The 23,144-nt window shown below is 36.3% G+C and overlaps 1 protein-coding gene across 2 annotated transcripts; it reads left to right on the top strand.

The window, feature by feature from the left end:
- The first annotated feature begins 2,763 nt into the window (after positions 1–2,763).
- LOC119601162 lies at positions 2,764–21,188 on the top strand. 2 transcript variants are annotated; one of them, XM_037951920.1, is made up of 5 exons: positions 2,772–2,849; positions 2,959–2,997; positions 3,076–3,100; positions 5,065–5,238; positions 17,483–21,188. In XM_037951920.1, exon 5 carries the CDS (start codon positions 18,487–18,489, stop codon positions 20,707–20,709), a length of 2,223 nt encoding a protein of 740 aa, XP_037807848.1. In that variant the 5' UTR covers positions 2,772–2,849; positions 2,959–2,997; positions 3,076–3,100; positions 5,065–5,238; positions 17,483–18,486; the 3' UTR covers positions 20,710–21,188. The 2 variants fall into 2 exon arrangements, with proteins under 2 accessions (XP_037807849.1, XP_037807848.1); XM_037951921.1 differs by lacking the exon at positions 5,065–5,238 and having other exon boundaries at positions 2,764–2,849; positions 17,483–18,685.
- The last annotated feature ends 1,956 nt before the right edge of the window (positions 21,189–23,144 follow it).

The following is a 23,144-nucleotide window of genomic DNA, read 5'->3' as shown; positions in this document are numbered from 1 at the left end:
TTTAACACCATTTCAGCCATTTGGCTAAACCGTATAGTTTTTTTTATACCCTCCACCACCATCAGTGGTGATAGAGGGTATATATAACTTCGTCATTCCGTGTGTAACACCAAGAAATATTCATCTGAGACCCAACAAAGTATATATATTCTGGGACCTTATGAAATTCTGAGTCGATTTAGCTATGTCCGTCTGTCTGTCCGTCCGTCCGTCTGTCTGTCTGTGTGTATAAAACATTCTCACGTTAACACGAAGCAACAAAAATTAACGAAATTCACCCAAAATATTTATTATTGTCCTAGGCAGTTTGGTATTGAAAATGAGCAAAATCGGTTCACACCGGGAAAAGTTATGAATCAAAATTTGAAACAACCTCGAAAAAAATAAGCATTTTTTACACATTCTGATGTAATTTTCTCGAAAACTATGAAAGATAATTCCATGAAAATCAGCACACATTTGTTTCTACACAAGAGCTTGACTCCTGCTGAAAATTGCCAGAATCGGTCCACAATTTCATATACCTCCCATACAAAAGTACATATTCCCGGAAAATGGGGTTTTTGTTAATAACTTCCGGTACAATGTCGAAATCTTTACAAAATTTTACAAATTAAAATCTTATGTCAATAGAATTCATTCAGAGAAAAAATTTTCTGGATCGGTCCATAATTGGACATAGCTCCCATACAAGGTCCCCTCCCGAAAATAACTTAAAGGCAAATAATTAATTTCTAAATCAAGTTATCTATATAAAATTTGGTACAAGTATTGCCCTCACATACAGAAGTATTACTGTGAAATTTTTTTTTCATCGGTCCATAATTGGTCATAGCTCCCATACAAGGTCCCTTCCCGAAAATCACTTAAACGCGCATAACTCATTACTAACATAAGACATCCATATAAAATTTGGTACAAGTATTGCCCATATGCATAGAAATATTACTGTGAAAGTTTTTTCCGATCGGTTCATAATTGGCCATAGCTCCCATACACGGTCCCCTCCCGAAAATCACTTAAACGCACATAACTCATTAACAAATTAATATATCTATATAAAATTTGGTACAAGTCTTGTTCATATGCACAAAAATATTACTGTAAATTTTTTTTCCGATCGGTTCATAATTGGTCATAGCTCCCACTCAAGGTCCCCTCCCGAAAATCACTTAAACGCACATAACTCATTACTAAATTAAGATATCTACATAAAATTTGGTACAGGTATTGCTCACATGTACAGAAATATTACTGTTGAATTTTTTTTCCCGACCGGTCCATAATTGGTCATAGCTTCCATAGAAGGTCCCCTCCCGAAAATCACTTAAACGCACGTCACTCATTACTAAGTTAAAATATCCATATATAGTTCGGTACAAGTATTGCTCTCACATACAGAAATATTACTGTAAAATTTTTTTCCGATCGGTCCATAATTGGTCATAGCTCCCATACAAGGTCCCTTCCCGAAAATCACTTAAACGCGCATAACTCATTACTAAATTAAGATATCCATATAAAATTTGGTACAAGTATTGCTCATATGCTGTAAAATTTTTTTCCTATCGGTCCATCCTTGGTCATAGCTCCCATGCAAGGTTCCCTCCCGAAAATCACATAAACGCACATAACTCATTACAAAATATTGATATCCATACATTTAGCACAAATATTGCTCTTATATACATAAATTACACTATAAAATTGTTTTACGATCGGTCCATACTTGGTCATAGCTCTCATACTAGGCCCCCTCCATAAAATTACTTAAATGTACAATATTCATTACCAAATAATGATATAGATACAGAATTTTGAAATTTTTGTTTCTATATACACAATTGGTCATAGCTCCCATACAAGGTTCTCTTTCGAAAATCTCTTAAATACACATTACTCATTACCAAATAAAGCTATTGATACAAAAATTCTATTTCAAGATTTTTGCACGATCAGTTCATAACACACATTACTTATTACTAAATTACGATATAGATACAAAATTTTACTGAAATATAGCTTTCATGTCCAGAAGTTTTGCTTAAAGAATTTTTTACGAGCGGTCTATAATTGGTCATATCTCCCATACTAGGTTCTGCCTCGAAAACCGTATTTAACTAGTCGCATTATCAATTTGTGTAGAACAAAATTATATACATGTATTTTGAAAATCCTTAAATCTTTCACACACATGCATACATGCAAATTAATAAAAATCGCCAAGCGTTGGTAATGTTCAATAAATCTTGGAATTGTAATAGATTTGAGCTGTTTGAATCTAGGAATTTTTTTATTTAAGATATGAGAAAACTTATTTCTACAAATATTTGATCAATTAGAAAAGTATTAATATAAAAGTATCTGGTGGAGGGTATTTAAGATTCGGCTCAGCCGAATATAGCACTCTAACTTGTTACATTATAGTTTTGTTTTTGTTTACATTTTCCAGCTGTCAGATAGTTTGTACAGCCGCGTTGCCAACTTCTCTTTTCGTCTTCTTCTTTTTAAATTTTGCCCTACTACAGGGTGCACACGACAAACCATACCATTCTGTAATCCATTTATGGATATAGAATGGGGTGGAAAAATTTGCGCCCTGAATTTTATGAACTTCCCTAATTTTAAAAATTTTCTGGAATTTTGGGCATTTTTTTTATTCCTAACAAAAAATTTGCAATATGGCAACCCTTATTCCATTCACAAACAAAAGTGCGACTCTGTACCGCCGTTAAAACAGGTCGGGCGGCGACGTACTCTGAATTTACTACACAGCTGTTTGAATGAAATGGAAGGGGAGGAGAGAGAATGCAAAAATACGCATTTATTAATATACTTCAATGGCGGTGGTAAGTATTTATTAATGAAATTTTTACTTTTGAATTTATTTTATTTATAAATTTTATTGCAAAATTTTAGCAAAATTTTAATTTAATTTTTTTTGTATTTTCTTTTCAGGAAAAGACGGAAGATGCTGCAGATTCTGGTGGAAAATTGGTAAGTAAAAATTATTTTAATTCATTCAAGGTTAACAAAAATGCTTAATACATTTTTTTTTTTGTTTGTTTCTTTCAGGAATGTGGCTACAGTTAGCTATTGGGTAGGTGCTGATCAGGGATGGAAAATGAGATTTTGTTTCAGTATCAAAAAATATTTCAGAGGGTACTTTTTTGGATCTTAGAGTACTAAAATATATTTTTTGCTGAAAGTTGTTAATTTTTTAAATACACCTTCACATATTTAGACATTTTTAAATAATTAACAACAGAAGTAGAAAAGGTATTATATATACCGTAGGGTGATCGATTATTCGACATTTTCCAAAAACCGGTTTTCGAGTAGTTCGAATAGTTGACATTTGAAAAAAACCGGTTGATATTTTTCAAATTCAGAGAAAATGGATTTTTATCATACATAAAAACATCTAGTTTAATTTGAAAAAAAATTATGACCCGAACTGATTTTTTAAAATAAACATTATTTCTTTAATGTAAAAAATTGGGAAGAATCCTAGTTTATTCTAAAGTCCCTGTTTAGTTAATTTTCATAGGCATTCCAACACTGCTATAATATTTCAGCGCCAAATTAATTATTGTAATTGGAATATAATCTTAAGATTGATAAAATTTTATCCAACAGTTATTCCAATCAATTTTACAAATAAATTAATTAGGAAAATCAAAAAAGTTTAACCAAAGGTGCTTTAGAAAAATATACTCTAGTTTCTTGACTCGAATATTTTAAAATTTAGACAGGTATTATTATTTATTTCAAAATTTAATTGAAGTAATCTTTGAATACAAAGCAAATAAAAGTATTCGAAACCGGCTTTTAAAAAGTTAAAAACCGGGTTATTTGATATTCGAAAAAATCAACATTTAGAAAAAACCGACATTGGTAAATAGTTAAACTGAAAAATTTGATTGATAATAGAATAATAGAATAAAGTGTTATATACTATTGTAAAGCTAATGAAATTACGCGTATGCGTATGATGTACATATTAAGTATGTTAGATAAATATAGCTAACAGAATACCTGGGACAAAATAGAGTTTAAAATATTAAGATAAAATACAAAATATAAAGAATTTCGAAAAACAGAAAAAACCATTTCGGTGAAATTTAGGTGAGGTTTATAATATAATAATTTCAATTAATTACATTATATATTTCTATGTAAAAATATGAAAAACTTAAAATTTTCCCGAAAAATTACGACATTTGTAGTCATTTTGGTGTTGTATACAAATTTGTGTATGTCATTGAAATCGTCTCCCAAGGACCTTTCATATGATACTAAATTTGCATATGGTTTATTTGTCAAAAATGTGAAAAAAATAACATAAAAACCCTAAAAAGGACCTTTTTATTCTTTGATCCAGCTCACCAAATATTGACGTCAGGACAAAAATTTTGAGAAATGGTATCTTAGAATGAACTAAATTTTCATTTTCGGTGGGAACATCAGCAATTCCCATTTTGGGGCCACCCTAATATACATATGTGTTATTAAATTAAAATTCGATGTACATAGGTGTTCATTTGTTAAAATATCAATAGTCATATCAAATTCTACACATGAGACCATACATAAGACCATCCATGACATAAAACAGTAATTTGCTTTAAAGTCCAAATAATTTTCACCAAAAATTTCTCTTATTATCTATGGTTGAATTCTTAATTTAAAAACATATCGTTTTATATTAGATAGAAATTGAGTCCTTCGAGCTTCTATCATTTGGAAATAATTAGTTTTAAAGTCAAATATTTTTTCAAAATTGAAATTTTTGGTAATTTTTTCATATAATATTAACAATGGAGTTTAATTAGATTAATATTCATATAATGTCAATCAAGATAAAAATTCGAAATGAGCTGCATTGTTATTTGCAAAACATACTTCTAAAAAGTGGCTTTTAAAACTAGATTTCAAAACATTCTTAGAATTTCAAATTTGAACTTTTAAAGATACTTGGACCCCCATTTTCTCATTGTCTGATTATGTTTTATCATAACGATAAATTGACATTTTACATACAAAAATAATTTTAACCGGCAGTATATCCACCTGTTAAACGATAACCGGAGGTTGAGATATTGGCCTGAGAGTATCAAATAAGACTCGGGAGTATCACGGTACTTTTGAACATCAAATAGTATCAAAAAAAGTACCATCGTACCAAATTTGCCATCCCTGGTGCTGATGTAATTTCTGGAGTTGGACATGTGCAAGGTAAGTGAAAATGGATTTTAAGTGTAAAATTTAAAATGAAGTGTTTTATAAATAAAAGTTAAAGTGTTATTAGGGATTTTTGGAAACTACAGTGAGTGTGAAAAGTGTGTGTGAATAAAACTAAATAAAAGTGTCTTAAGTGAGTGTAATGTGTTATTGTGATAAAAAAATAAAATTTGGAAAATACAGTGAGTACAAAAAGTGCCAACGCTTGGCGATTTTTATTAATTTGCATGTATGCATGTGTGTGAAAGATTTAAGGATTTTCAAAATACATGTATATAATTTTGTTCTACACAAATTGATAATGCGACTAGTTAAATACGGTTTTCGGGGCAGAACCTAGTATGGGAGATATGACCAATTATAGACCGCTCGTAAAAAATTCTTTAAGCAAAACTTCTGGACATGAAAGCTATATTTCAGTAAAATTTTGTATCTATATCGTAATTTAGTAATAAGTAATGTGTGTTATGAACTGATCGTGCAAAAATCTTGAAATAGAATTTTTGTATCAATAGCTTTATTTGGTAATGAGTAATGTGTATTTAAGAGATTTTCGAAACAGAACCTTGTATGGGAGCTATGACCAATTGTGTATATAGAAACAAAAATTTCAAAATTCTGTATCTATATCATTATTTGGTAATGAATATTGTACATTTAAGTAATTTTATGGAGGGGGCCTAGTATGAGAGCTATGACCAAGTATGGACCGATCGTAAAACAATTTTATAGTGTAATTTATGTATATAAGAGCAATATTTGTGCTAAATGTATGGATATCAATATTTTGTAATGAGTTATGTGCGTTTATGTGATTTTCGGGAGGGAACCTTGCATGGGAGCTATGACCAAGGATGGACCGATAGGAAAAAAATTTTACAGCATATGAGCAATACTTGTACCAAATTTTATATGGATATCTTAATTTAGTAATGAGTTATGCGCGTTTAAGTGATTTTCGGGAAGGGACCTTGTATGGGAGCTATGACCAATTATGGACCGATCGGAAAAAAATTTTACAGTAATATTTCTGTATGTGAGAGCAATACTTGTACCGAACTATATATGGATATTTTAACTTAGTAATGAGTGACGTGCGTTTAAGTGATTTTCGGGAGGGGACCTTCTATGGAAGCTATGACCAATTATGGACCGGTCGGGAAAAAAAATTCAACAGTAATATTTCTGTACATGTGAGCAATACCTGTACCAAATTTTATGTAGATATCTTAATTTAGTAATGAGTTATGTGCGTTTAAGTGATTTTCGGGAGGGGACCTTGAGTGGGAGCTATGACCAATTATGAACCGATCGGAAAAAAAATTTACAGTAATATTTTTGTGCATATGAACAATACTTGTACCAAATTTTATATAGATATATTAATTTGTTAATGAGTTATGTGCGTTTAAGTGATTTTCGGGAGGGGACCGTGTATGGGAGCTATGGCCAATTATGAACCGATCGGAAAAAACTTTCACAGTAATATTTCTATGCATATGGGCAATACTTGTACCAAATTTTATATGGATGTCTTATGTTAGTAATGAGTTATGCGCGTTTAAGTGATTTTCGGGAGGGGACCTTGTATGGGAGCTATGACCAATTATGGACCGATGAAAAAAAAATTTCACAGTAATACTTCTGTATGTGAGGGCAATACTTGTACCAAATTTTATATAGATAACTTGATTTAGAAATTAATTATTTGCCTTTAAGTTATTTTCGGGAGGGGACCTTGTATGGGAGCTATGTCCAATTATGGACCGATCCAGAAAATTTTTTCTCTGAATGAATTCTATTGACATAAGATTTTAATTTGTAAAATTTTGTAAAGATTTCGACATTGTACCGGAAGTTAATTAACAAAAACCCCATTTTCCGGGAATATGTACTTTTGTATGGGAGGTATATGAAATTGTGGACCGATTCTGGCCAATTTTCAGCAGGAGTCAAGCTCTTGTGTAGAAACAAATGTGTGCTGATTTTCATGGAATTATCTTTCATAGTTTTCGAGAAAATTACATCAGAATGTGTAAAAAATGCTTATTTTTTCGAGGTTGTTTCAAATTTTGATTCATAACTTTTCCCGGTGTGAACCGATTTTGCTCATTTTCAATACCAAACTGCCTAGGACAATAATAAATATTTTGGGTGAATTTCGTTAATTTTTGTTGCTTCGTGTTAACGTGAGAATGTTTTATACAGCAGACAGACAGACGGACGGACGACAGACGGAGACATAGCTAATCGACTCAGAATTTCATAAGGTCCCAGAATATATATACTTTGTTGGGTCTCAGATGAATATTTCTTGGTGTTACACACGGAATGACGAAGTTATATATACCCTCTATCACTGATGGTGGTGGAGGGTATAAAAATTATTTTTCCAGAAATTACAGTGCGGAACAAAAGTGCAGTGTAAAAAAAAATGAAAGTGCAAAATAAAAAAATTAGATAAAAAAAAAAAAATTTGATTAAATGAAATTGAAATTAAATGAAAATAAAAATGGAATCTACAGTGTGCGACAAAAGTGGAGTAAAAAAATAAAAGTGAAGAAAAACTAAAAGTGAAAATAAAATTAAACTATTGTGCAAACGAATTGTTGACGGTGAATAAAAAAAATAAAAACTAAAAACGGAATTTACAGTGACGATTAAAAGTGTGTGGTGTTAAAAAAAAAAAATAAAAGTGAATAAAAATGAAAGTGAAACTGAAAACTAAAGTGATGGAAAATTAAGCTGGTGTAAAACAAAAATAAAAGAATACAGTGAAAAACAAAAGTGTTGTGACACAATAAAAAATTATTCTATGGTGTTAAGTGAATATTTTGACCGTGTGTGTGAAGAAACTGTGTGGTGTAAAATAAAACTAATTTTGGAAAATACAGTGGCGGATAAAAGTGTGAGTTTTTGAAACAAAACAAAGAAATAAAACTATTGAACTGGTCTATGGTGTTGTTAATTAATTGAAACTTAAAAAAATTTTTTTTACAGTGGTGTGCAAAATTTCAGTGAAAGTGAAAAAAAAATTAAAATTTAGGAAATTAAACGAAAATTTTTGAAAAATTACTTAAAAGAAATTGATGAAAAGGAAAGTATTAAGGCGAGTAAAAAACCTAGTGAAAGGTCAGGTAAGTCTCTTATTAGGGAGAGTTCGGTAAAAATCAAGGACCAAAACCACCAAAGATTTCGGCTGAAGCCTTAGATCTTTGGCGAGAAGTGCCCCTGACATTTTCATTTAAAACTAAAATTCTACACTGATAGAAATAAGAGTGTTAGGTTATAAAATTTCTAAAAGAGAATCCTAATAAACATTTTCATAAGACAATTCATAAATATTCTTTTAGAAAATTTTATTGCTAACTTTAAAATAATAAAAACTAAAAGTTTCGTTTCCCTACAGGTTATTAAGACTTCAAGTGTCCCTGAGGAAGGACGAACTGAAGGGACGAAAACACCAATTAGAAGCCAAATTCAGTGGAATTCATGGGAATTGGCAAGTATTGTAATGAAATATTTAAAACTTAAATTATTACTATTTGAAACCATACTAAAGTCCTTCGCACTTTTTCCAGGTTGCAACAACAAGAACAACAACAATAGGAAGCAAATGAGAGCAGTGAAAGCAGATAATCCGGGTGAGTGAATAGTTATAAAAGTAGTTGATATTAGAAAGTATATTAGTACGACTGGACAGCTAGTTTAAGTAGTTAAGTCAGGACTCCATAGGAACCATATTTTCTTATAATAAGTGCAGAATTCGGTAGTAATAACAAAATAAAGTTTAGAAAATCTATGAAACAAGGTCCTAAACTACTTGTTATTACTACTGACTTCAAATGAATTGTGTTTAGTATAGTTACTGATTATATTCTGGACAAAACTGACGATTCTGTACTACCAATCATTTATATCTCAGCCAGTGACAATCTGCTTACGGAATGAACAACTACATGTTGGTCTTCCAATATGTATTGTCCCAATTGTTTCCTTTGGTATCGGCTCGCTGTAAGATCGGACTCAGAATTGCGTCATTGCCCTAGGTGACTAATAACCCTTACGCCTTGAATGGCACGGTACCGGAAGGCTTTGATGGGGTTGCACCTTCTAATAGGGTAATGACCGGTTACACATGTAATCAGCTAAGAAACGTTGGCCTTAAGTCGATCCAAACAAATAATTACTCATTCCAAAGAAGCTATGGATCTCACTGGACTACGATATAAATGAAAGTTATGTACAGATCTCAGTACTGCTCAGGATACATCAACAACTATACCAAACAGAAACTCACTGCAATAAAAAAACAGATTAATATGAAGACTCAACAGAAAGTATTTAAAAAAAATAGGTACCCATTTAGGCACACTTTAGGTGACTAGTAGACGCTGTCAACCAGTAGATATTCAGGAAGAAATGTCAGGACTAGAACCACCAAAGATATTGAAGCTATTGCTACAAATCTTTGGCGTGAAATACCCCTAACGATTTCCCCTGAAATCTTCGACCTCATATAAACTGTTTCCGACTGGTCGGACGATTCGGCATTTTAGAAATTTTCGGGCGAATTTGGCGTTGAAATTGTTTTTAAAATCGCTCTGCTGGAAGTTACGTCGGTAGACTTCTTGACCGGGTATGAATTTGACTGGACGACACCGCGTGTTATACGATTTTTCGTTGCGAGCGTAGGCTTTATGTAGATTTTCGCGAATTCTCTGCCGTATCAAATCCAATCTATCAGCATTCGGAATGACGTTAGTTTCGGGGATCGTTTAAGATTCTAAGTTTGCGTGCCAACAGGTATACACTACCATGGCCAATCATATTCATTCCGAATAAGGCGAAATAAGGCGTAACTCCTATTGACGACTGCACGGAAGACCTTAAGGAAAACTCAATTTCGGACAAATGGTTGTCCCATTCTGTATGGTCTTCCTGCAGATACGACCTTACGGCTGCTAAGATAGATTGGTTAACCCGCTCGGATGCATTAGCTTGCGGCGAGTGAGTTGCAGGTTCTAACATGTCTGACACCGAAATTCTTTATCATATCCGCGAATTCTTTACTTACGAACTGCTTTCCATTGTCCGAAACGATTGTTTCCGGTAGTTCCGAATTTATGAAAAATTTCCGAGATTAAAAATTTTACTACGTTTCTAGTATCGGCTTTCGGCAAAGCTTTAAGGAACACAAATTTAGTCAAGTGATCTAAGACAATGAAATGCAGACGTTATTATTTTTAGACCGCGGGTACGGACCGAGAAAATCTATGAAAATTCTTTGGAACGGGCGTTCAGTTTGGACTTCGGCTCCCATCGGTGGTCTGAGCGTAGTATTCGCTGGCTTAGCTTCCTTGCAGGTTTGGCACATTCTTACGTAGTTTCTGACTTGGACATTTTGATTTCGGCCAGTAAAAATATTCTTTACTCTATAAAGAGTCTTACCGACGCCTCCATGAGACGCTTGTGGGGAATCATGACATGCTTTTATGATGTCCTCTGTCAGATCTAGCGGTACCCATAACTTCCACGCGAAATCCTCATTCGTAGCTATACCGTCGTAAGGCTTAGTACGTTTGTAAACAAAACCATCGACGACTTTTAAATCGGGCAATTGTTCGGCATTTTTCTCGACCGTGTCTATGAGGTTACGATAATCTTCTGACCGGAAAGAAACTGAAGTTAGGTCAATGAGTTTAGGTACGTTAACGAGATTTTCGTCCATATCATAGCGAGAGAGGGTATCGGGTACTACATTTTGCTTCCCCTGCCTGTGTTCAATCGTAAAATCGTACGATTGCAGATGTAGACTCCATCTAGCTAAACGACCTGTCAAATCTTTATGACTCATGAGCCACTTCAGACTACTATGGTCCGTAATGACGGTAAAAGGCATCAACTCTATGTAGGGCCTAAACTTCTTAATCGCCAAGACTACAGCTAAACATTCTCGTTCAGTTACAGAATAGTTTTTCTGCGCTGACGTTAGTTTGTGTGAAAAGTAGGCTATTGGGTGCTCTCCATCGGAATCATCCTTCTGGAAAAGCACTGCACCAATACCTACGTCAGACGCATCACACTGAACGAAGAAATGTTTGTTGAAGTCAGGATGATTAAGGAGTGGACTTGAAACTAGAGCTTCCTTGAGACGATCAAACGCGACCTTGGCTTCCTCCGAAAACTTGAATTGTTTACCCTTCTTCAGCGTTTCAAAGATTGGGGCTGCAATGGTAGCATAGTCTGGTATAAATTTCCTATACCAGCCTGTTGCTCCCATGAAGCTCCGCACCTGTCTTGCTGTCTTAGGGTAAGCAAAACGAGTAATGGTTTCTACTTTGGACGGATCAGGTTTCAGTTTGCCACCTCCAACTATGTATCCTAGATATCTTAACTCCTTAAAACAAAATTTAGACTTCGCCACATTGATGGTCAGACCTGCTTTTGCTAAACAGATAGATACACGTTTCAACAATTCCAGATGTGTCTCGAATTCTGGAGATACAATCAAAAGATCGTCCAGATAGACAAAAACCCTATCACGAAGTGCTGCAGGGATCACTTTATCCATTAAACGGCATAACCTTTGGGCTGCATTGCACAACCCAAAAGGCATGACCGTAAAATGATAGAGTGGTCGTCCTGGCACCGTGAATGCGGTTTTCTCTTTACTGGACGATTCTAGTGGTATCTGCCAGAACGCGTCTTTTAGGTCAACACTGGAGATGTATATCGTGTCTCCCAAACGACTGAGCAAACCTTCGATGTGCGGCAATGGATAGGCATCCTTGACTGTCAGTGCATTGAGCTTACGTGCGTCCAGGCACAGCCGGTTTTTCTCGCCCCTGCGGACCAGAGTAACTGGATGACTCCATGGACTTTCACTAAGCTCAATCACACCGAGGTCAAGCATCCTATCGAGCTCCGCGTACATCAACTTTTGCACTGCCGGGGAGACAGGATAGTGACGATCTTTAACTGGAATTGCATCTCGAGTATCTATCGTATGCATTTCCAAATTTGTCTTTTCCTAAGCCCTTTTTACTGTAGCAGGGGAACATCGATATGACGAAATCTAATCTTTGTCGCTGATCCGGGGTCAGCTTATGAGTCACGACATCTAGGGTACTATCTTCCTCTTCGCAGAGACTAACACCATTAGTCGTAAGACTCTCGAGACTGGCAAACATTTTGAAAACTTTCATAAAATCGACCCCCAAGAAGAGCTCTCGATTCAGAGTAGGCACTAAATAGAAGGTGATAACATTTACCGCATCACGAAACCTAACTTCAGCCCTAATGCGACCTACAATTGGATGACTCGTGCCATCCGCGGTTTTAATTATGGTACTGAAATCGTGCACCTCCAGACCGGCTTTAGCCACGAATTGCAAGCAGTTTTTACCGAGACACGTGACCGTTGCCCCGCTATCGAGTAGACCGATTATCTCCTGGCCTCCTATACTTAACCGCGTATACAGACGTGAGTCTTCACCCTCGTAAAGTGAAGCCGACGAAATTTCATGACGTAGCCTTTTCCTCACTTTATAACGTTCTCGAGCTTTTCTAATTTTATTCGTCACTCGACCGAATATTCTACCTCTAGCTTCATTATACTCTTGAATCCGAATATGCAGGGGTTTGAGTTCTCGAAGCCGAGGCTCAGGTTTCAACTCAAACTCCGACCTATTCGGATTCTTTAATATTCTCAATTGTGGTTGTTGTTGTTGTTGCTTTTCCCTACACTGTACTGGGCCTACACCTCGGTCGACCTCGCCTCCCCAGTTCGAGACGGGTTCCGGGATCTGTTTCCCTGACATTTTGGACATTTAGGGGCCACCACGTTATCTTTACTCACACCGGAAGCAAAACTGTCTATTAATGGGCTCGGGACAGTCGACAAAACTATGACCAATGACCTTACAGTTCCAACAGGTATAGTGACTTGTGGACCGTATACCATCAACCTCCAAATCTATCAGCGACAAATCCTCCTCCTCACAAACCAGTTCATTCACCCTATGGGTAACATTAGCTCGCTGGTACAGTTGTCTTTGGTTAGCGATTAGACTCTCTGCCAGTCTCACCTCCCGACAAAACTCGGACAAAGTTTTAAGGCGAATCGAGAACATCATTTGAGCTAATGATGGTTTTAAATTCCCTCGCATGATTTCTACCAGTTGCTCCTCCGCATATGGGTGCTGCTGCTGGTTTCGGAGCTTTATGACCGCATTGTAATAATCATCAAAAGCCTCTTGCGGTAACTGACGGCGATTGAGAATCTTCATTTGTATTTCGTGCTCTTGTTCGAAACGACGGTATTGTGCAAGCAGGGCTTTCTCCAACTCCTCCCAGGTATTAATGTGGACAATCTTCCGGTAATCCCAGTACCAGTCTAGAGCGGGGCCATCTAGAAGGAGATGGAAACTCCTCAGGATTTCATCATCAGAGCATCCGTAATCCCTCCTCAACGCTCCAACTCTAAAAATGAATTCTTGGACATTCAGAGTTTTGCTGGTCCCATCAAATCTAACACCCCATTTGGCTAATTTAAACTTATCCCAGGGCTCTTGAGGTCTTGGCATGGACATTGCCAAGTTGTAGTTTAGAGGCGGTGGCGGTTGCTGAGCGGGTGGCCCCGATCAAGTATCCTGTGGATACCCAGCCTGGGACGCACTTTGCCGTTGGAAATTGGCCTGTGGACCTTGCGGTGGCTGCGGCCATAGTTGCTGTTGCTGACTGAAAGCGTGAGCTGACGGATGGACGTACGGCAACTGGTTTTGTGGTTGTGGCTGGTTAGGCTGTTGCGCTGGCGGTAGATTCTGGGGGTTTCCCTGCGACCAAAGTTGCTGCGGCTGACTATTACACGCCGCCGTCTGCTGGATAACCGGCAGAGGATTTTGCTGCTGAAGCAGCGACTGCTGCTGCTGGTACGGTGTCTGTACTGTCGGCTGCTGATATGAAGTCTGTACTGGAGGCGGCTGGATGTTAGCCTCTACTATTCTCGGCGCTGCTGGACCAACGGGCACATAATTTGGAGCTGGAATCAGCGGTGGTGGCTGCTGATAAGTTGGCGGGCCAAGCGGCGTTGCTGGTTGACCATATCCCGATGGCCGTGCCTCCAAAGAGGTTCTGAGAGGCTGTGTAGTCGGCATTCCTTGGCCGATTGGGGACATCTCGGTAGGCACTGGAGCCGCATTACTCATCGACAGCGACAAAAACAGCTGCTTCATGTCATCTAATACTTTTTGTATTTTGCTGTCGACCTCCTTCATAAATTGAACTTGGCGCAAACCCACCGACTTGGATGGAATTCTCCATTCCTTGACCAGCCATACTCTCTCTCACCTCTCTACGTATGTTCTGCGCTGTTTCGCTGATGAATGTCGGGGACACTACCGTCTGATTTGCCCCGTCAGAACTAATGGACAGATCATGGGATGTTTGGGCACTAATCAGTGGATTGGAGTCGCTGGTTGAAGTTGTAGCTGTGGTTGTATTGGTTGTGGGAACGGTGGATGTCGTGATAGATGTGGTGGTTGAGGTGTCGATACCACAAGTGACACTGCTTCCAGTCGTGGCCATAGCGTTATCTTGACCTATTAAACGACTTGCACGACGAGTCAACCCCATTAAAATCAAATAAAATTAATGTAAAATTCACGATTGCAAAAAGGCTTGTATATATTTATATTTAAAAAAAAGGTTCGTGGTACAGAATCTTTCGCAGCGTAGATATAGAAGAAAATATTAAACTAAAAGATTTTCCACCTTTCAAAAAAAGAAGAATTAAAAAAAACTCAAAAAAAAACTTAAATAACTTGAATGCGGGCGGCATTTTCGGGTAAATAAAAGTTTGCAGGTAAGATTTCGCAATTTACATTGCTGATTTGTGTATAGATATGACCTAATTCTTTTTCCTATTCTGGTTTCAGGAGATACAGAGTACTAACAAATAACAAAACAACAAAAGGATGGACAAGAACCAACTGTCTTTCTACAGTACGTACGAATGAGGTGCAACTTGACCAGGGTTACGTTCTCCTAGTATTCAAGGACTACCTTCCTAGACCTCCTGCAGAACTAAAACGTAAGTATTTTTACATTAAGACAACTAGTTTAGGGTTATTGTAATCTAAAGGGATGTTGTCGCTATCCTTCCTTCCAACTTGAGCATTTAGAGAATAAACTGTGTCTATTATCTCTAAGCCTCAAGTTGTTAGGAAAGGATAGCAACGGATGAATCCAGAATTCTGTATGACCCTATTGCCCCCACCAGATGTCGCAACGCGATCGGGACTCTTTAGTCCTTGAGACCGGGACTTACATCTGTGAGAACAATAGGTGTCATGCGCAATTAGGGATTCATACCTATTGAAACTAAAAGGAAGAAAAAAAATTAAAAATGTCAATACACTATCCCGTCCGCCTACGTAGCTACAGCTAGGGACTCTTATTAACCTAACCGGCCTACGCAGACTTCAGGGAAATGATAGTTCCTATAAATTGGTCTATGGACCTACTTCGGGCCCCACGTTGGGCGCCATTTATGTAGTGGTGTGTTGTGTCAGCTGTTTGTTTAAATAAACAAACAGACAACATAAAGAACAAAAAGGGACAGAGCGGCCAGATTGCTAGCGGCGCTGGTATGCCCGCGTATTGCGCGGCTAAAGCTCGCCGGATGGGGTGGTTCTTGCCGGCAATCTGGACCACAGACACACACTAACACAAAAATTCATACCAGCATTTGGGGTATTATTAGAAAAAGGGGCCAAAAGTAGTCCTGCATCTCCCTACGGTCATACCTATACACAATATGGCCCTCCTCTCGAGGATTCATCCTCGCCTTGACGTCCACTTCCTCGACGTCCCTGATCTTCCCTGCAAACATTTAGTCACCCTACTTACCGCCGATTATTAGAAATTTACCACATCATATTAATGATACAATTTTTAAAATTTCATTTGAACATTATAAAAACTTGTTTATTAACAAAAAAATTTAACAAAAGTAATGTTTTATTTATAAGTTTAAAGTTTTTAGCAAGTTATAGTTTTAGAGCAAAATTTAGTTTTAAGTTTTTAATCAAATTTAAATTTTTAAATTTTAGCCAAATTTAACTTTAAGTTTTAACAATTAGTTTTTTTTTTTAGATATTAACCAAAATTTTAATTTTAAGTACAAAAAAATTTAGTTTAAATTTTAACAAAATTTAGTTTTAACAAATTTAGTTGTAGCAAAATTAGTTTTAATTTTAAGCAAATTTTAGTTTTACGTTAAACAAAATTTTATTTTTAAGTTTTTAGCTTTAAGTTTAATTTAAGTTTCAAGTTATTCTACGTCTTTTTTTTTCTTTTATTTAAGTTTTCCCTTTTATTTTTAGGTCCCTCAACATTGATTACTGGCTGGCTGCTGTGAGTGACAGGATTCTTGAGAGCTGATTGGTTGCAGGAATGGGTTTTCGGTCCGTCCGTATTTCAGTCTGTTAGAGTATTCACGGTAAGTAAAAAAAATATATTGGAAAAACCTTTTAAATAATTTTAAGGACCACTATTTAGCAAATATATGTATATATTTCTAGGCAACCTAAATTCAAACATATCGCGTTTTTTTCTTAATTAATATTTGGCCTGAGTTCAAACCTAATCGCGCACGTTTGGCGTAATCACAAACGGGATGACGACGTATTAAAAAAATGACGACAGGTAAGCCTACTTCTATATATATATATTTGTTTATTTATCTTTTTCTGTATTTTATTTTCTACGAAATTATTTAAAAGTAGTATTTAGAAGTCCTGTCCGTTTGGTCGTCCGGGTGAATGGTAAGTACTAAGGTCGAAAACCTGATACCTGAGCACCACAGGATTGCTGGTGCTGGTCTGCCAAAAGAGTCCCACGATGGATGGAGCTGGCGATGGCGTGGATTGTTTGCTGTTGGCTTAGTTTCAAATTCCTGTATTGTTTAGTTTCAAGTTTAATTTCCTTTCGTTTTAAGTTCAACTTTACTTGGTTTAAAATTGTAAACTTTAAAATTTTTAAGTATATTAAATAAAATAAAAATTATTTAATTTAAATTGAAATTGGGTTTGTTTCCTTTAAGTTGACAGCCACGGGCTCCACCTTCTTCTTGGGCAGGGAAAAATGAAAAAGAAAGACATCTTACTTTTTTGGTAACGAGAAACCTCGTATAGTTTTTTTACATTATAGTTTTGTTTTTGTTTACATTTTCCAGCTGTCAGATAGTTTGTACAGCCGCGTTGCCAACTTCACTTTTCGTCTTCTTCTTTTTAAATTTTGCCCTACTACAGGGTGCACACGACATCCTAGATGAAGGGTCTTCGGTGACAATGATGGATAGCTCTTTAGTGAGGCAGCTTGGACTGCAAGGTCGACAAAGTCAATTGAATTTGAGTTGGTATGGTGGTAAATCAGCACAAGAAGCTGTCATGGTGGTGGATCTTCATGTGAGCGGTGTTAATAAGAAGAGGAAATACGCTTTGAAAAATGTGTATGGTGTCTCGAATTTGAAGTTGCCTAGCCAGAGCTTTAATGCGGATTTAGTAAAGAATTGTGGTGTTCCTTTATGCTCCTATGAATGTGTGGCTCCAAAGGTACTGATTGGTTTAGATCATTGCCATTTAGGATTGCCCGATGAAATAGTCCCTTTGGAAGATGCTGGTCCATATGCTGCCAATACGCCTCTTGGATGGGTTGTTTTTGGAAACGTAAAAATAGGTCGCCCTGGAACACAAACTTGTTTGCTGACAACACAGTTGGATAATTTGAATAATTTGGCGGCAAGTTATTTTGAAACAGAAAATTTTGGTGTTAAGGCTCTACCGGTGATTGAGTCAAGAGATGATTTGCGTGCACGAGAGATATTGAGAAATTCGACTAAGAGGGTTGCCGGAAGATTTGAATCCAGACAACTATGGTGTAATGATGACGTAGTCCTGCCGGATAGCTCGTGGCCGTGGCTCTAGAAGGCAGTTTAAATCATCAGGTCAGTTTCTCAGGTGGCTTAAATGAGATGGACGGCTCAACTGAAAAGGTACTTGGTATGTTTTGGGATCCAAAGGACGACGCATTCAAATTTGTTCTGAAATTCCATCGTGTGAATTCTGACGTCATCAGCGGTAAAAGGTGTCCCACAAAGCGTGAGTTATTATGTGTCGTAATGTCAATTTTTGATCCAATTGGTTTTTTGTGCCATTTTATGATAACGGCAAAAATTTGATGAGAGAACTCTGGAGACATAGTGTACTTTGGAACGAGATGTTGCCCGCCGCATTACAAATGATGTGGAATAATTGGCGCCAAGTGCTGAGAAATGTGGTCCACGTTAAGGTTCCACGATGGTATCTTGGAAATGGTTTGCCTTTGGAATTAGAGCTGCATGTTTTTGTTGATGCCAGTGAAGATGCCTTCGGTGTAGTGGCCTATTGGAGATATACAACATCTGATGGAGAAATAGGAGTGTCGTTTATATCTGCCAAGTCGAAATGTGCCCCATTGAAATGTATGACCATTCCCAGATTAGAATTACAAGACGCCGTTTTGGGAACCCGATTGATGGACACTATAATGAAGGAACACGATCTCAATGCTTCTCGTCGAATCTGTTGGAGTGACTCTACAACCGTCATTAGTTGGATTGGTTCTGAAAGCTGGAGATATAAACCATTTGTTGCCCACCGGATCGCCGAAATACTTAATTCCTCACGCCCGACTGATTGGAGATGGTTGCCTACGGATATAAATGTTGTCGATGACATTACAAGAGCTAAAAATGAAGTTGATTTTGCCATTGAAACACGTTGGTTCCAAGGGCCACAATTTTTGTATAAAAACGAAGCTGATTGGCCGAATAAGAATTCTGAGAAACCTGATAATTTGTGTGAGGAAGAACTACGCCCCAAATTTGTCATGCTGGTTAGTACAAATTTAGTTATAGATTTTAATCGTTTTTCTTCATTTCTCAGGCTTAAACGTACTATGGCTTGGGTTCTGAGATTTGTCAATCGTTGCCGAAAAGATGATAAAAATAATGGTTCAAGGTGCCTGTGTGCCGAAGAGTTAAGGATTGCTGAAACTAGTCTGTGCCGTCTGTCCCAAGGAGAGAGTTTCGCCTTTGAAATAAACGTTTTAAAATCTGGTGGTTCTTTAAAAAAGGAAAACGAGTTATTTTCTCTTTCGCCTTATTTTGATGAAAATAATTTACTTCGAGTGAGCGGACGTATTGATGCTGCGAGTTGGTTGCCTTTAGATGCTAGGCACCCCATTATTTTGTCGCCCTGTCACCGCTTTGCACAACTATTTGTTGCCCATGTGCATAATAACATGAGACATCAAAATCTTGAGGCTACCATAGGCGAAATAAGGAAAAGGTTCTGGATTCCACGACTACGAAAGCTGTTGAGTAAGACCACATCAAATTGCAACATTTGTAAGATTCGACGTGCCGTTCCAGTGGCTCCCTTTATGGGATCATTGGCAAGTGATAGACTAACTCCATACGTCCGTCCATTTACTTATACTGGTGTGGACTATTTTGGCCCAATAATCGTGACTATTGGTAGACGTCATGAAAAACGTTGGGTTGCCCTGTTTACGTGTCTCACAATTAGAGCAGTACATTTAGAAGTGGCCTATGATCTTTCGACTGATGCATGTATTTTGTGTATACGGAATTTTATAAATCGTCGTGGCACCCCATTGAAGATTCGGAGCGACAACGGAAAAAATTTTGTTGGAGTTAACCAGGAAGCCCAGCGATTTGATGAAGTTTTTGATCTGGTTAAAATTGAGGATGAGTTGTCCGCAAAGGGAATTGAATGGCAGTTTAATTGTCCACACAACCCTGCAGAGGGTGGTATATGGGAGCGAATGGTCCAATGTGTTAAAAGGGTTTTAAGAGTAACTCTAAAAGAAGTCGCCCTAAAAGAGCACACATTGCAAAGTTTTTTAATTGAATCCGAAAACATCGTAAACTCTCGCCCATTGACTCACTTGCCTGTCAGCCCTGAAGGCGAAGAACCGTTGACGCCAAATCATTTCTTGTTGGGATCTGCAAATACGGCTCAAACACCAGAAGGTATTGAAATAACAAAGCCAGTGGTACTGAAAAAGCAGTGGCGAATTGCTAGACAGCTACGAGATCATTTCTGGAAAAGATGGATTATTGAATATTTGCCCACACTTACAAGACGGTCAAAATGGTGTGAATATTCCAAGCCTGTGGCTCCGGGTGATCTTGTACTAATTTGTGATCCAGCTGTTTCCCGTCGAGATTGGAAGAGAGGTCGTGTCATAAATGTGTTCCCTGGCAGTGATGGTGTAATACGGAGAGCTGATGTCCAAACAAGTAGTGGAATACTTAAACGCCCGGTTTTCAAACTAGCAGTCCTTGATTTGGATGGTGAATCGTTGCCGATTCACGGTGGTGGGAATGTCGCCTGATGGCTCATCAATTTATTATTTTTATTTTCATTTAATTTAAAATATTTTTGTTAATTTAAATATTTTTTTGTGGGCTATCCTAATGTTTAATTTTGTCTTATTTACCAAATTGTTAGTGATACTTATTGTAAGATCATTGTTGTTGTTTAGTTCATTTGTCCGTTAGGATTTTTTTTATATTGTTTTGCATTCCTTTTTGTTCTCATTTGTTTACGAACTAAACGCATTCTTTGTCCCTATATTCTACTGCAGTAGTTTCATTCAGTTTATTTTTAATAGAAATAAACGGTTGCTCAAATATATGCATCATTAATTTCACATTTGTGGTTCATTTATTTGGGACTTGTTAAATTCGCTGTCCTCAACATAAAGGCTCAGGTCGCAGCCAGCGACAGTATGTGACAAATTTTAACAAATTATATTCAAAATTGTAATCTGTTGCGTGCACACAAGGTTTACACGGTCACAATGACGGACATAGCTTAATATGGACAAATATTTTTGAGTGTTACAATGGGTACGGGCTAGGGCAGAAATTGAACCGATCCTTATAACATTTATTATTAGGAATTATCTATATACATATATAAAAATGAATGTGTGTTTGTTTGTATGTTTATATGTTTTCTTCAACGTATTCCTGTATATCTGGCAATAGGCTACTTTTTATTTCCGATCATGGCGAAAAATGACAATGTTATTTATGATTATATCAAACTTAGTTGTGCCAATTTTTGGGAAGATAGTCAAATTTCATCGTGATACTAGTGTTTATAAGTAAATTGTGGACATTCAAGTCATTTTCTGAGGGGGACTTTGTATGGGGGCTAGGGTCAAATAATGTCCGATCTTTACGAAAATCACAAGAATTATTAAGACATATATAAAACTAAATTTTTCCAATTTTTGTAGAGATAGTAGATCATTTAACATAATTATGAGGTCAAAAGCCCTATTGTCCGATTTCAACCAATTTCAATAGCGTTCGTTCCATTTCCAAGAGAAGTACATGTTCCAAATCTCATCAAATTATCTCAAAAATTGCGCACAAGATTTACATGGACACACAGACGGACATAGCTTAATCGACTCAGGAAGTGATTCTGAGCCGATTGGTATATTTTAAGGTAGGACCAATATTTTTGGGTGTTACAAACATCAGCACAAACGCATAATACCCTCCCCACTATAGTGGTGTAGGGTATAATTAATAGTTATAAAAACCTTAATCACTGTATTTACGCTGATGATCTATACATCTTCTGTAAAAAGAATAGTATCTCTGAGGCTAATAACATATTGCAAAATGTATTCAACAAAATTAATGATTGGTGTTCAATATCTGGAGCCAAAATTTCCACGGAAAAGACCAAAAAATTACATATTTGCCGGAAAATGTTTGTGACAACCAATCTTATAATTTAAATTTAGAAAGCACTGCTGTTGAAAATGTCGATAAATTAAAAATTCCAAAAATTATTCCTGGAAAGAACACTATTTGTCACTAAAAAGATCACTTACTCAAAGAGTAAATTTAATTGCGTATCTATCAAGTAAAAGAAGCTGTATACATATACATAAATACCCTAACATATATTACTAGAACTGTGATTCTCAGCAAAATTGATTACGGTCTTTTTCTAACTGGAAACACACCAAAATCTAATATCAACAATATAAAAGGTCTATATCATCGTGCTATAAGATCAAGCATATTTGCATTTCGTACTACGCCCCTAAAACACATATTTGCAAAGTCTGAATTACCTTCAATTGAAGATCGTATTCAGGAGATCAAATTTAAATTAATTACAAAGCTAATCTTTACCAACAACTCAATAATTGATAAAGATGTTCGTAAACATGCAACAGCAAAAAGAATATATAGATACAGAGCAGCTATACACGAAATATATCAATTGGCTATTTCAGTTAAAATAAATATAATAACAAAAACCACAACAAGCTAATACCCATGCTGGTTTTTCAATAATGTATCATGAGACATATCACTATCTAAGTTTGTGAAACAATCCACCTCAAATGACGTCTTTCTAAAACTATATTTGGAGAAACAACATTATCTTCTAATTGAAGGATGGAACTTCTTGTTTACAGATGGATCAAAAAGCACAAATGATTCAACATCATATGCTGTTATTGGTTATAATGATGATAAAATTATAAGTTTAAAAAATCTTCCCAACTTCACATCCATTTTTGTAGTTGAGGCCGCTGCTATATTAAATGCTAACTATATTTCAAGCAAAATGGAATTTAAGACAGTTATATGTACTGATAGTCTACAGAGAATTATATAATATTTTTTTTCAACGGAGAAATGTTTCACTAAATTGAAAGTTTAAGTTATCAGGTCAGTCTAGAAATGGTTTAAGTCAATGAATAAAACTTTCATTATTTACAAAGTTTCCAAG

Source organism: Lucilia sericata, unplaced genomic scaffold (genome assembly GCF_015586225.1).
Source record: "Lucilia sericata isolate MDLA Ls3-8-SP2 unplaced genomic scaffold, ASM1558622v1 Contig000145F_arrow, whole genome shotgun sequence".
Lineage (NCBI taxonomy): Eukaryota > Metazoa > Arthropoda > Insecta > Diptera > Calliphoridae > Lucilia > Lucilia sericata.
Note: the sequence above shows the minus strand (reverse complement) of the source record. Positions and strands in the feature narration are given on the sequence as shown.

Excerpts from the sequence above, each read along its gene's own strand:
- LOC119601162 (XM_037951920.1), top strand. The coding sequence starts at position 18,487 with ATGAGAGAACTCTGGAGACATAGTGTACTTTGGAACGAGATGTTGCCC.